Source organism: Hyperolius riggenbachi, chromosome 1, assembly GCF_040937935.1.
Source record: "Hyperolius riggenbachi isolate aHypRig1 chromosome 1, aHypRig1.pri, whole genome shotgun sequence".
NCBI lineage: Eukaryota > Metazoa > Chordata > Amphibia > Anura > Hyperoliidae > Hyperolius > Hyperolius riggenbachi.
In genome coordinates this window covers 76,078,022-76,093,834 of record NC_090646.1, presented here as the reverse complement: position 1 = coordinate 76,093,834, position 15,813 = coordinate 76,078,022, and the positions used below count along the sequence as shown (strand labels likewise).

At 40.5% G+C, this 15,813-nt stretch overlaps 1 protein-coding gene across 1 annotated transcript in view; it reads right to left on the bottom strand.

The window, feature by feature from the left end:
- CD8B (CD8 subunit beta) overlaps positions 1 to 15,813 on the bottom strand; it is a 50,085-nt gene that overhangs the window by 18,082 nt on the left and 16,190 nt on the right. Inside the window, exon 2 of the mRNA XM_068275260.1 lies at positions 2,300 to 2,662. Within this exon, the coding sequence (XP_068131361.1) occupies positions 2,300 to 2,662 (363 nt within the window). The remainder of the gene's footprint in view (positions 1 to 2,299; positions 2,663 to 15,813) is intronic.

Genomic DNA, 15,813 nt, shown 5'->3' with positions numbered 1-15,813 from the left:
ACCCTTGTTGCATTTTAGGAAATGACGGTTTTTGCCACTGCTAAGCAAGCAGTATCTCCCTCTATGTGTAGACCTCTCAGTAAACAAATATTCTATACAGATCACCTGGCAGGACTAAAGATGTCACCACCAGTGATACATTTCAGAATGTAAATCAGGGAAAGGAAAGATCTTAGAATGGCCAAACATTGACTAAAGAATCTTAAAATGAATATTGTAAAAAGTTAAGCATTTTTCTTCATTATGTTGTTTTCACTACAGTTCCTCTTTAAAGGCCTCCTTAAGCCAGCAGTGATGATCAAAACATTCTCCTAACTAGCAAAACTCTTTTTTTTTTTTTTAATTATCACTAAAAGCCAACACTGCTTTCAGAACTTCATCTGCTCTGAATCTGGACAGCTGGTGGTGATTAAACCGTACACAATTGCAGCTTAGGTTGCCTGAAATGATCACTTGAGATCATTTCAAGAGTATTTGTGGTCAGGAACAAATCCATGCCTAAGTTTCCAGATCTACTTACATAGTACATTTATTTTTAGGGGCTTTACTAACGTATCAGAGCATGACTCCCCCTTTTTTTAAATAAATGGTGTAAGTGGCAGAGTTGTTGCTAAACTATTAGATGCATGGTGTGCTTGTTCCATTTCATCAAAAGCAGGGACGGATCTAGACCAATTTTCGCCTGGGGCAAGGTCATGTTTTGCCTAAAGGTCAGGTTTTGGCGCCTAAACTGCGACCTTTAGGCGCCAAAAGGTCAGGTTTTGGTGCCTAAAGGTCAGGTTTTGGTGCCTAAACTGCCATTCCCCATCCAAATTTTGCTGCCTTTTTAACAATTCAACAAACTGCGCCTGGGGCAAGAGACCCGTCTGCCCCCCCCCCCCCCTAGATCCGTCCCTGATCAAAAGTAATGTGCAATACTGAACTATGTTCTTGCGTTCTATGTGGCACATGGGTTAGATTAGGGATCTGTTCTAACGGCATAGGTTAGACTAGGGTCCAGTTTTAAGAAGGAAACCATAATGTACTTTAGACACGTTCGTTTTTCCTTGTCTGAAACAGTCATTCTTGATCATTTCAGCGGGAAGTCTATAGTTTGTGCAGTGCCTCAATGTCATGAGAGACCTGCCTGTACAGATCATTTTACCCAAGGTCACTTGTTTCCCAGGAGAGCAAGGAAGGATCAAAGGAAGTTCCAGCTGTGCTACGCCACTGGAACATACCCCCTCTTCTCTCCATAGAGCAGAACACACAGCTCAGCTGGGAGCCAAGTAGTGTGTCTGTACACCAATCATTGCAAAATTGCTGATCAGCCATATATGGAGTTGGTCGCCTTATCTGCTAGATTACAGTGTTCAGCTCAAAATTAGAACTAGCGGTACTTATCCGTTAGCCGGGCGCATCCTCTAGGTGGCGACAAAACTCCACCAGAGTTACATCTTTCCCTACTATCCATGGCGGCCTGGAGGGGGAATAGTAATTATCGCCACCTAGAGGATGCGCCCGGCTAACGGATAAGTACCGAACTAGCTTTAGAAATCTGCCCCTTTCAGAGTATTGAGAGCAGTTTGCTGTTCTGTACCAAGAGCATTATTGCTACTCCAGATTTTTTTAACTGATGAAGATGAGTAACCACCAGGAGACAACTCACAGACATTTGTTAAAGAGGAGCTGTCAGGCATACTATCTCAGAAAAAAACAACAACACATATATAAGTAGATAAATACTTGCTCTACTTACATAACATATGTATTGCACTGCCCACGTTTTGATTTTAGTGATTTTTCTACAGTAAAAAAAGAGAAAAGCACTCTTAACATTTCCCATTTTAACTGTGGCTATTTTGAAGCCAATCCTGATGTAATTTCCTCCCTTAGTCTCCTCTGCCTGATTTGCCTGCCCTTCACCATAGAAAGTGCATTGTCTCAGCATGAGAAATATTGGCCAATCAGAGAGGAACAGAGGTGTGGGAGGGGAAAATAGGAGGGAAAGAGGCTTCAGCCAATCAGGCTGCATTAGTTAAGTCTGGGGGAAGTAGAGCACTGCCCATGCCCTACAACTTCCTTTGTGTGTACCAAATAAGAGTCAGGCAAACTGGGGAATGATCATTTAACAAGAAAAGTAATAGTGATTTTAACTTTTGGATTGCCTGGTTAGCATCCTTATTACTTGTTTACCAGATAAAAATAAAGAATTGATTTTTGATTTTATGCCCGACAGTTACACTTTAAAAGCAGACTAGGGATAATTCTAGTGACTCCACTTGTAACCCAGCCGGAGTTGACAATAACTATAACTTACCAACTCTTAGCTTTGTTCCATTTCCATATATGTACATCGGGGTCTTCTCCACTATGCAGAAATAGGTTCCACTGTCCGAAAACTGAAGATCTTTTATCATCAGGGTAATAGAAGCTGGGAAAGTGTTTGTCTTCATTGAGAATTTACTCTGGTTGTCATCATAAAACTTTAAGTCACCCTTGGCCCCTGTAGTACACACAATGAATTCCAGCTTCCCATCTTCCTCCTTCCGCTTGCACCAGCAGGGCCGTAGCCTGTCTAAGGTCTCTCCCTTCACATTGCAAGTTATGTTCATTTCTTTTGACACCAGCTGAGTTACAGAACCCGGAGTCTGGGTTAAGATCACATTATATGAAGGGTTACCTGTAAGAAAGAGAAAGGAATGCTATAACAGGATTACCTATAGAAAGAAGCAGTGGTGTATCTACACAACATAGAGCCCCCTAGAAAAACATTATATGGGCTCCCCAATGTTCACACCTTTTCCCTTGTCTACCCTGGTGACCCTCACAGCCTGGAGGACCATCTTCAAAAAGGGACATAAAATAAGTGTGGCCATCATAATCTTCACACCCATAACAAGTGTAGCCACAAGAAAATAGGGATGCTCATTCGGATTCTGCGGAAATGCAATTTCCGCATTTCCGATCGGAAATTGCGGAAATTTCTGCCGACTTTAACATCGATTTCCTCAAAAACTATAAGGTCTTTTTGAAAACTTTATTTTTCATCTTGTTCACAAGATTCTGTTTAATAAACCCTGACAATTTGGTGTTTCTAGGTCTTATGGAGGCTTTGCTATTAACCGCTAAAGTCGGCAGATTTTTACTGTAGTGTAAAATGCAGAAAATCTGCTTTATCCGATATGCGGTAATTTTAAGCCAATCGGAAGACTCGGAATAAATAAATCAAAGAATGGGGATTAAGGTGGAAATTTCCGCATTCTCTGATTGGCTTATTCATTCTGAGTCTTCTGATTGGCTTAAAATTACCGCATATCGGATAATGCGGATTTTCTGCTTTTTACATTACAGTAAAAATCAACCAACTTTAGCGGTTAATAGCAAAGCCTCCATAAGTCCTAGAAACACCAAATATTCAGGGTTTGTTAAACACAATCTTGTGAACAAGATGGAAAAAAAGTATTAAAAAATACCTTATAGTTTTTGAGAAAATTGATGTTAAAGTCGGCGGAAATTTCCACGATTTTCGGCGGAAATCCACATCGGAATGCGGAAATTGGTAGCGGAAAGTGGAATCGGTAGCAGTAGCGATAATTGGCAATGGCAGAATGCGGATTTTCCGCGAAATCGGAAATTGGCATTTCCGACCATCCCTACAAGAAAACCTGATCTGAAAGAAGGACTCCTTTATTGGATGAAGGGAAGGTTAGTAGTTGGAGCTCCCTCACAGCTTTGGCCCCCCCTGTGGTTGCAGGCTCTGTTCCCCTGTAGTTATGCCCCTGGAGAGAAGGTAATATACATGTTTTTTTCTGTTTTCTACTTTCTTTTTATAAAAGTTTTTCAGTTTTCCACAGAATATAAAACAAAACACAACATTGCTTTACTTCGATAGCATGATGACACAATTAGGGATGCTCGTTCGGATTCTGCAGAGATGAAAGCAATCGGATTTATGCAGAAAAACCGAATAACTGCAACTACGTCATTTTAGCCCAATTACAGAAGCATTGGACCAATCAGAGACTGCAGAGTAAACTCGGAAGTATTTGGCCAATCAGGGAATGAAAAAAAAATGACCAAAAAGAGACTCATCGGAAATCGCATTTCTGCAGAAATACTGCATCACACAACTTGGCTATTATAGCTCAACCACAGAACTCAGATGCATTGGACTAGTCACAGAATGCAGAGTCAACTTGGAAGTATTTGGACAAATAGAGAAAATATATAGAGTACAGGCACTACAGTCTTCCCCAACGGCACAGGTCTTGAGTATGTGGATCACAAGACTAAAAAAACGGGTTTATGTGTGGCTCAGATTGCATGCTCTAACTATCCTCACACAAGCAAGTATTGTTCCATGAAGAGAGAAAGCAACAGCAGTTGGCACATGCAATCTATAGAAAACTTTATTGTTCCGGCCACATATCAAAAATAGGTTTAAAAACAGATACATAGATCTTTTCCTACCCGTTTCCTGCGCAGAGCCTCAGAAGACGCTTAGGAGAGCGAAACAGCTGTCAGGCAGCTCACCGCTCCCACCTCACCCCACAGCTCAGCAGGAAACGGGTAGGAAAAGATCTATGTACCTCTGTTATTAAACCTATTTTTGATATGTGGCCGGAACAATAAAGTTTTCTATAGATTGCATGTGCCAACTGCTGTTGCTTTCTCTCTTCCTTGAAAGTATTTGGCCAATCAGTGAACACACAAAATGACTACAAAAAGACTCATCGGAAATCGGAGATGGAAAGCGGAAATCCATAGAATCAATAATCGGCATTGGCAGAAATCGACATTTCCGACCATCCCTACACAATATTCCAAACTCCAGAAGACAAGAATACTGCAGGAGTGGACCCAACACCTGGGTACTAGCTGCAGGCCAGACAGTCAGGAGCATTACATTGTGTGACAATCTACTACTAACTACCGTTTAGCATAAACTATACAGACCAGGGGTCCCATATGTCTCCATTACTAAGGGGTCTACTAAAATGAGCAGAGGTAGGTTTGAAGGCAACAGTATTTTAAGTGGCTTGAAGTCATCATTTTACAAGTATTTGCATAACACATATCATGCAGTTTGCGTAACACCTGCTAAACTTTATGAACTCGACCTGTGCACATAAAATATAATGGGGTTTTGTAACACTCGCCATTCTCCCTCAACGTAAATCAAGTGAACCTGAGCAATGTAAACAGAACATATGATGATGAAGTACCTGATTAATGGTTATCTCCAATCAAAACTGCACGACAAAGGTTGTTTAGTACCAGGGATATGACTGGAGAAATATACTGTATATGAAAATTAGTTACTAAATGTGCCATTTCTAGCCCTACTGGTGGTCCTTACAGGACAACTGAAATGAGAGGAATGTGGAGGCTGCCATATTTATTTCCTTTTGAAAAATGCAAGTTGCTTGGCAGTCCTGCTAATCCTCTACTCTAATACTTTTAGTCATAGACCCTCAACAAGTATGCAGAACAGGTCCTCTGACTGGATTAGATACATGCTTGTTTCAGGTGTGTAATTCAGACACTACTGATGCATAAAAGATCAACAGGACTACCAGGCAACCATATGCCTCTCACTTCAGGTGTCCTTTAACGATTATCTGCCGCCGGACGTGAAGCTCACGTCCGGGCGGCCGCTCTGCTGCGGTGCTGCGCTCTCACGTGTGATCGCGGGCGCGCCCCCGTGCCATCCCCCGGTAGCCCTAGGATCAGTGAACGGGAACATGGTTCCCAATCACCGATCCGTCTCCCCAGCAGAAAAACCGAAGCACTCTTACAAGCGGCTTCAGTTTTTCTGCCCGGAAAAATTTCCGCACCCCCCTTGTACTTCCGCTTAGCGAGAAGCACAAGGAGGGGAAAAACATTCAAGGTGGCCACCTTGTGGCCAAATAGTAAAACTACATCTACATATTTTTTACATTACAATTTACACATATAATAACATTAAAAATTAACTGTTTATTTCCCACACCAAAATATTACCCAAATACAATTTTTAATGGAAAAAAAAATTTACATAAAAAAAAAAGACATAAATAGTTACCTAAGGGTCTTAACTTTTTAAATATGCATTTGAAGGGGGTATACTACAAACATTTTTTAAATTATAAGCTTGTAAATAGTGATGGACGCAAAACGGAAAAAATGCACCTTTATTTCCAAATAAAATATTGGCGCCATACATTGTGATAGGGACAAAATTTAAATGGTGTCATAACCAAGACAAACGTGCAGATACATTACATAATTTTAATTATGGTAGCGTGGATTATTTTAAAGCTATAATGGCCGAAAACTGAGAAATTATGAATTTTTTTTCTTATTAATCCTGTTAAAATGCATTTATAAAAAAAAAAATTCTTAGCAAAATGTACCACCCAAAGAAAGCCTAATTAGTGGCGGAAAAAACAAGATATAGACCAATAAATTGTGATAAGTAGTAATAAAGTTATTAGCGAATGAATGGGAGGTGAAAATTGCTCTGATGCATAAGGTGAAAAATCCCCATGGGCTGAAATGGTTAATTGTGATGGATGTTTTCTTTGATCAATAAGGATGCTCCGGACCTCACTCTAAGTTCTCTCGGGAACTAAAGGAAATTTAGACATGCATTTTTAACTTTAAGTCATCTAAGTAGTATTTCTTCATATGCTCTGTTTATATTATTTGGGTTACTTCAATGTTGTATTTAGTGTAAATATCACAAAGTGCTGACAACTATGTGTTATAAATCCTTTCTTGAGTGCTTTTGTGCCTTTACACACCTCAGGTCAACACCAGAAGTTCTAACTTCTCTCTTCTAACTTATGAGTTTGTATGTTGTTCCACATCCCAAAAGCATACTAGCAGGGGCATAACTATATGGAATCAGCCCCTGCGACCCTAGGGGGGCCCAGAGCTGTGGGGGGCTTCAACTACTAACCTTTGCTTCCTCTGATACGGGGTACCAAACTCTAAATCTGGTGTTTTTGTGTCCACACTCGTTATGGATATAAAGATAATGATGGTCACACTTGTTTTATGACCCTTGTAAGAAGGTCACCAAGGAGAGGCAAAGGAAGAGGTGTGGACATTGAGGAGGCCCCATGAATTGTAGTTACATCACGGCATACTGGTAGGTTAATTGGTTTCTCCCCCAAGACATTGTCTCTAGACTATAGAAGGGAACAACTGAATATGACTGGGATGCACAGATAACCAAAGTAACTTACTTAAAGTGAATCTCCAGACTAAAAATCTACTCAGCAGCACTGAAAAGGCTTGGTGTTTCTTTAACAGTTTCACAGCATCAGAACTGTGTTTTTCTTACCCAAGCCTCATTTTTAGCTGAACAGAAGAAAACTGCCCTGGCATTTTTTCCCCTGATGCTGTGCAGCTGATGCTGTGCAAAGCATGATGGGATTTCTGATGTTGTTCTCCTTCTGCGGTTTTGGCACAAATTTGTTTTTTTACATTTTGAATTTGAGATTTGAAGCCTAGTGCGTGCAGCTGGAAGGGGTGATCAGGACACAGGACAGTTGGAACTGTGTCTCATGCTCCCTGTCACCTCCTTTCAACCTAAAAAGATGGCTGCCCCCATGAAAAAGATGGCTGCCCCAATGACATCACAAACATTAGCCTGTTCTTTTAAAACAGGGTGGGTAAGAGATTATATTACCTATCTATTTTAATTAACATAACTAATATAACTTAATGACAGTATGTTTGTTTAGGCTGAAGTTCCCCTTTAAAATGATGCACATGGGCAGTGCTCTTCTTAGCTGCCTACTTTGAGTCTGACAGGAGAAAATCACTTTACAAATTTCAGCTCATTTTATTTTATGTCTCCATGAAATAGTAATAAAGTATTGGGGGTTCTCAAATTTTTCTTAGAAAGGATATGTAACCATCTGGCTAATATTGCGTAGGTCCCCAATGTACTGCCAAAACATCTCTGACCCATCAAGGAATGTACTCTACAATACCTCATAAGGGCCCTTATTTATTTCACGTTTCTCCTAGGAGATAATTTTTCATTGTCTGCGTAAAATAATTTTTCCGCACTCAGCATTTGTAAACGTACCAAAAAGTAGGTGAAAGTTTTCTGTCAAAATTAATTATTTTGCTTGCTGGTGCCTTAAAGTGAACCAGAGACGAAGCATCCTGATGTATTTTACCATATACATCAGTGGGAACATTAGAGAAAACACATACCCTGCACTCTGTTTCATTATTTACTGTTCAGATTGCTTCTTATCAGCCCAGATAAAATCCCTGACTGAGCATTCAGTCTGGCTTTGCTATAATGACTCAGCTATAATGATTCCTGAGCAGAGCCACAAGGGGGCAGGCTTGGGCTTGAGAAGACAGCACAGAAGACAGACTCAGCTATAAAGATTCCTGAACAAAGTCAGACTGAATGCTCAGTCGGGGATTTTATCAGGGCTGTAAGAAGCAATCTGAACAGTAAATAATGAAACAGAGAACAGGGTAGGTGTTTTCTATAATGTTCCCTGATATATATGGTAAAATACATGAAAAGGGAACTCTCTGGTTCCCTTTAAAAGGCATTTTATTTTTAAGGTGTGAAAATATCACCTAGGAGAGCACCCATCTGACATGCATAAAATGCAGTTCATGAGTTTAAGAGAACTCTTTCTAGGGTAACAAAGGATACAATTGCTACTTTCATATGCCGTTAACTGTGCTCTGTGTGATATCGTAGGTAGGTCCTCTTTCTGTGCCACAAATGGTGTCTTCTATGTTGACAGATATAAATCAATGTGGGTCATAAGAGGCTTTGTTCCCAAACATAAAACAAAAAAAAGACTAAAAACGTGTTGCCAGAGTGTGAAGTATAAAGACATAAAACAGCTGCAAAAGAATAGAAAAAAATGCTGACTGTAAAAACACAAAAAATCCTATGAAGGAGAATTAAGTGCAGACTTTTTCATTTTTTATAACTGTGCCGCCATGTAACAATTGGCGGGGAAGATGTCTGCCACTAGAGACTGGCTTAAAAGGGATTTTATTGATAAAGTGTGAAAATATCCGCTAGAAGAAAACTTAGAAGAAAAAGTGAATTGAATAAGGGCCAAGGGCCTATAAGCAATGAACCTTTTCTCCTGAGTTTTCTACTAGGAGATACATTTTTAGCTTCTCTTTAAAAAAACTTTTCAGCACTTTGCAATTAAAAAAAGTACCAAAAAAGTAGATGAAAATGTACTACCAATTTTATTTGGAGTATTTTCTTGCTTTCTGGGGCTTTCTGGAGACACTGTAACATCAAAAAGTTCCCCTGGGGGGTACTCATTTTGGGAGGGGGAAGCCTCAGGGTCCCAATGAGGCTTCCCACGCCGTCCTCTGTCACACGGGGGGTCTCGCTGCAGCCCTCCGAACAGCGGCCTGACTGACCTGACAGTCTGTTCAATATTTACCTTTCCAGGCTCCAGCGGGGGAGCTGTTGCGGCTTTCGGCTCCGAAGTAGACTGAAATACCCGATCTCAGTCGGGTCCACTCTACTACGCAGGCGCCAGAGACTTGTGCCTGCGCAGTAGAGCAGACCCGACAGCGAACGGGTATTTCCGCCTATTTCGGAGCCAAGAGCCGCCACAGCGCCTGTGCAGGAGCCGGGAAGGTAAATATTTACATCGACGCTGTTCGGAGGAGGACTGCAGCGAGACCCCCGAGGGACGGAGGACGGCGTGGGGAGCCTCATTGGGACCCTGAGGCTTCCCCCTCCCGAGGTTATTAGTAGCAGAAGATATTTAAATGAACTAGATGGCGCTGCCTGACGTAATTCAATTATTCCACAATCCTCCCACCTGCAGCTACTTTAATCCAGTGATGAGCCCCCTGACCCACTGGTAAATTCAAGCACTATATATTCAAACTAAAAGAGCGCTGGTGAATATGTTCTAATAACTTTATTTCTATGTATATACACACATTGCATTTAAAAAAGTTTACCTAAAACAATATAAATTCTTCAACCACTACCCCACATACAAACCACACCACACATACATACGTGGGAGCTATGCGATGTTCTAAAAAATGTATATATGCAAAAAAAATTATATACAGATATATATAAAAGTACGTGCATGCACGTGTGTGCCAGGTTTTTTGTAAAGAGCTTGTGGGTAAAAATCAATGGTTGATTCCACTATCACTTTTCCAATTGTATACGAACAAACTGTGCATATGGAAAGAGACAACCAGCCAAGAGCTTACGATATGGGGATCCCTGTCCCTTAAGGTTGTGAACATCTGTTCCTCAGTATTACTCCATATTACTCACTCCTTCCAGATGATGGTGCAGTCTATCGTCCTGGCCTCACGCCTCCGCTGATATGCGGATTGTAGCCGCAACTGTGCGTCCAGCGGTACCAGCGCAATACCTCGCGGACAAGCGATGTTCCTCCGTACGTTCTTCCGGGTGTGACGTCACTCACCCGGCTTCTTACAATTCTCGCGATGGTTCGGCTTGCCCTGGAATCTTTTCCACTGAGAGAGGAAGTATACACGCTGTGCGTTCCACTTTGGTTTTTCCGGACACTATAGCGTGAATGTGTTTACTCCTGTGTGTTACTGTAAACACATTCACGCTATAGTGTCCGGAAAAACCAAAGTGGAACGCACAGCGTGTATACTTCCTCTCTCAGTGGAAAAGATTCCAGGGCAAGCCGAACCATCGCGAGAATTGTAAGAAGCCGGGTGAGTGACGTCACACCCGGAAGAACGTACGGAGGAACATCGCTTGTCCGCGAGGTATTGCGCTGGTACCGCTGGACGCACAGTTGCGGCTACAATCCGCATATCAGCGGAGGCGTGAGGCCAGGACGATAGACTGCACCATCATCTGGAAGGAGTGAGTAATATGGAGTAATACTGAGGAACAGATGTTCACAACCTTAAGGGACAGGGATCCCCATATCGTAAGCTCTTGGCTGGTTGTCTCTTTCCATATGCACAGTTTGTTCGTATACAATTGGAAAAGTGATAGTGGAATCAACCATTGATTTTTACCCACAAGCTCTTTACAAAAAACCTGGCACACACGTGCATGCACGTACTTTTATATATATCTGTATATAATTTTTTTTGCATATATACATTTTTTAGAACATCGCATAGCTCCCACATATGTATGTGTGGTGTGGTTTGTATGTGGGGTAGTGGTTGAAGAATTTATATTGTTTTAGGTAAACTTTTTTAAATGCAATGTGTGTATATACATAGAAATAAAGTTATTAGAACATATTCACCAGCGCTCTTTTAGTTTGAATATATAGTAGCAGAAGATGTTTAAGTCCAGTAGGCTGCAAGGTGGGTCATCCTTCACAGAGCGGACTACAATCAGACGATTGGACTAAATCTGTGCACTGTCTTGGCCATCTGAGGTGCAAAATCGCAGCTGACACCAGCGGCAGAAAGACTAACCAGTATGTATGTTTTTCTTTCATTTTTGTATTTACAGTAAAACCCCGTTATCCAGAATTCAGTTAACCAGAAGTCTCAAGCAGCCAGAAACAAAAGCCCTGGTCATGCAGGATGCATAAATCTACTTTTACACCTCTTTATACAGTAATAGACCTCTGTTACATTATGTTAAGAGTGTCTTTTGTCTTCATTTGTTTTTAATTAAATTTCAACGTTAAGGCCTCTTGCACACTACATGCGATTCCAATTTTTTATACAATCCGATTTTTGATTCCGATTAATAAAAGTACTGCATGCTGCTACGTTTTTTAATCAGAATGAAAAATTGGATCATATAAAAAAATCGGAATCACATCTAGAGTGCAAGAGGCCTTTTAGAGAGTTTATGGTAATTATACAGTGTGTGGTACAGTAATGTTTTAACTAGGCCTATTTTTAACATTGATTCTCAAGCAACCAGAAACCACACTTATCCGGCATCTGCCGAGCCCCATTGGTACCAGATGATGGGGGTTTTACTGTATAACCTGCGCCATTTACACGTGTGTACTGCAACCTGCGCCATTTACACATGTGCGCACTGCAACCTGCGCCATTTACACATGTGTGTACTGCAACCTGCGCCAGTTACACATGTGTGCACTGCAACCTGCGCCAGTTACATGTGTGTGCACTGCAACCTGCACCATTTACAGTACACATGTGTGCACTGCAACCTGAGCCAGTTACACGTGTACGCACTGCAACCTGCACCATTTACAGTACACATGTGCGCACTGCAACCTGCGCCATTTAAACGTATGTGCACTGCAACCTGCGCCAGTTACACATGTGTGCACTGCAACCTGCGCCAGTTACATGTGTGTGCACTGCAACCTGCGCCATTTACACATGTGCCCACTGCAACCTGCGCCATTTACAGTACACATGTGTGCACTGCAACCTGCGCCAGTTACACATGTGCGCACTGCAACCTGAGCCAGTTACACGTATGTGCACTGCAACTTGCGCCAGTTACACATGTGCGCACTGCAACCTGCACCAGTTACACATGTGCGCACTGCAACCGTACATCCTGGTTCCCAAACAAAATTTAAAAGAGATTCACCTTTTAGTTCGGGATGGAAAAAAATACACATTGGGATCTAGAGGTCGTGATCTACAGAATTACATTGCAAAGCATGAAGTAACTTGGATTTTCAAGTTAGGTTCTTGGCATAGTCCATTATAAAGGGATACTAATATTGCACCACAGACACACTGCACCTCCATCTGATCCCAGTACAGCCGCACACCATATTATCAGATAAGTTACTCACCAGCATTTGCTTGGACTTTTTAAACATTGCTTTGTACACTTTTGCTTGGTTGCATGCTGATTGTATCTACTTATTAAACTGCATAGTGCCGGAGACCTGCTTCTTCATTGTGATAATAATATTTTCACTGATGGATTTTTTATTTTATTTTATGTAACTAGTCTAGCACTACAGTTCCTGTCCTGGTTTTATCCAATATCATTTTTTAAATAGGTTGGGCTTATTGCATTTATTGGCTTCACAATAAAGTTATAATTCCTGCTAGAGAGTGTGTTATGCAACTTTTGTTTCTTTTTAAGCCTAGCTTAATGATTAGTTGCATTGCAGAATAATTCTCAATGTCAACTCACTGCCCTTATAACTCTATGGCTGGATTCACAGTGGTCATTTGCATAACTCACGTGTTAAAATGTGTGTGAACTTCAATGGAGACTGGACATAAACTTTAATGCAAAGCCTGCATGCAGCAAGTTAGAATAACGCGATCAGTTACTGTGAACAGGCCCATAGAACTGTATGGGCAGTAAGTTGACATGCTGATTTTTCTGAAACGCAACTGAGCACTGTGAACCAAGCCTATGGGGCTGTTCATAGAACTGCGTTGTTACTGATAGCGTTATTCTATCTCGCTGCAGGCGGGCTTTGTATTAGGCTAGGTTCACAGTGGTCAGTTGCATAATGCACACGTTAAAATGTGTGTAAACTGCAGTGAAGAAAATTAAACACGTCTAGGTCCTATAAATTAATAAAGGTCATATACTTCACTAGGTCTGAGACCTATCGCCAATAATAACAAAAAACTAAAGAAAGGGAAGAAAACATATATCTAGAAAAATGAAAAAAGTTACTTTTATTTACCAATATCCACAAGCTGTAAGCTATAAGCTAAAAATTATTAAAAAGACCACAACCTTTTGCACATGTAGGGTTAGCATGAAAAAAGGGTAAAAGTCCCAAGACGCATTTATGGTAACACAACGTTGGATAAACTGGCCAGTTATCTAGTCCTTTTATGGATCCTTCAGAATTTCAAGTTTTGAAGCCATAGAGCAATTAGCAACCAGATGTGTAGCAAAAAGGCAAGAAGTATGAACCTGAAACATCAAATTTCTCCTTCAAAGTGGTGATGAACTGCAGTGAAGACTTGACATAGCCTTTAATGCAAAGCCTGCAGGCAGCGAGTTACTTGCAATCCATTACTGTGAACAGGACATTCAGAATTATTCTACAACGCAACTGCCCACTGTGAACAGGGCCTTAAAGTCTATGTCCAGTCTCCATTACAGTTCACCGACATTATAACGCATGGGTATGCAACTGACCACTGTGACTCCAGCCTCAAATTTGCTAATTAAATTGATGAAGCTAAAAAAAAGTTAAATTGTTATACTGTATTTTATTTGGCTCTAATCAAACCCTTTATGAGAGGCGTAGGCAAAATAAAGGCGCTAAGAAATTTGTGTGTCCGATATAGCCGGATACTTCTGTTTTCAGGCCACCCAGTGAAGGCCAAAACTTATTTTTGAATATTATAATTTTAAAGGGACCCTTAAGTGAAAAACAAATTGCCTAGTTACTTACATGGGGCTTCTTCCAGCCCCTGAAGTCCTCCTGCTCCCTCGCCAAGTACACTGTTACTAAGTCAACCCTATGCGGTGCTGAAAGACAGATATTACCATTTACAGGTACGTGTGTTTATTTGCAAAATTACCATGATCATCATATAAGCGATACATTTTACATGGCCCCTAAATTTCTGCTTGGGGCTCGGTTGGTTAGTGCCAATAGCAGCGCTAAAATTGTCTGCTAATACTGCAGGCGCCCAAATTTCCATATGAGAGTCATCAACTCTTATGCTAATGTCCTCAAATACCTACAGTCATCTACTTTTAGGATCTGTTTTGAAAAATCAGATGATGTTTCATTAAAAAATATAGAACATTTAAACTGATAAGAACTGAGTAAAAAATGTTATATATATTGCGTTAAACAATATTTCAAGACTGCAATGTGCATTTTATTGAATACTAGACTTAGCCATCTATTTAGGGGGACAACCCCAGCGATTAATACTAAAGCACAAAGGTAAAAAGAACAAATTAACTGAATTTATTGACGGCGGGTTTACCTAAGTGTATTTTGGTTACTTTGTTGCGATGTGATTGTTTGATGCTCGGGAAAGTGAGAGCGGGGAGATCGATGTTAGTCACCGGTGTGGGCAGAACTAGTACTGGGGGATCTGTTTGTTTCTGACTCCTACATGGATGGAATCCCTGACTCCTCCATCATCAGCCACTATGATTCACTATGAATTCTCTGTCGTGTTTCCTAGGAAGACTAATGGGGGCTTACACGCACTGCTTCACATTAAAGGCCAAAAAGGTTATGTGAAGAGGCTTCCCAAAAGTGACACTCTGTTAAAAGGAAAAGACCCCATGCACTTTAATATTTTGCAGGTGAAAATTGAAAAATTACAATATTGTGCAAAAGTCCATTTATTTCAGTATTCAACTTAAAATGTGAAACTAAAGCTGCCCATACACGGCACAATCAAATAGATTCTTCTCCCATTTATTTGACCAAAACAATTGAATAGAGAAGAAATCGAAAATAAGCTTTTTTATTGATAAAAAACAATTGAACATTCATTTTTTTTAAAAATAAAAATCTGATTGGATGTGTTGGAAAAATCAGGTTGATTGCTTTGAAAATTGAATAGTGCAAGGTAGGGTTAATAAAATAATCTAATAGATCAAAATCTTAGATTTTTCATTTTTTTTCAAAATGTAATATGTGTATGGCCACCTTAGTATATGAAATAGACTCATCACCTGCAAAGCGACATATTTCAAGCCTTTAGTTGTTATAATCTTGATGCTTATGGCTTACAGCTTATGAAGACCCCAAAATCAAAATCTCAGACCATTAGAATATTGTGAAAAATGTCAATATTCTAGGCTCAAAGGGTCAGACTATAACCAGCTAATTAATCAAAAACACCTGCAAAGAGTTCCTATTTCATATATTAGTTTCACCTTTCAATTGAATTACTGATATAAATGGACTT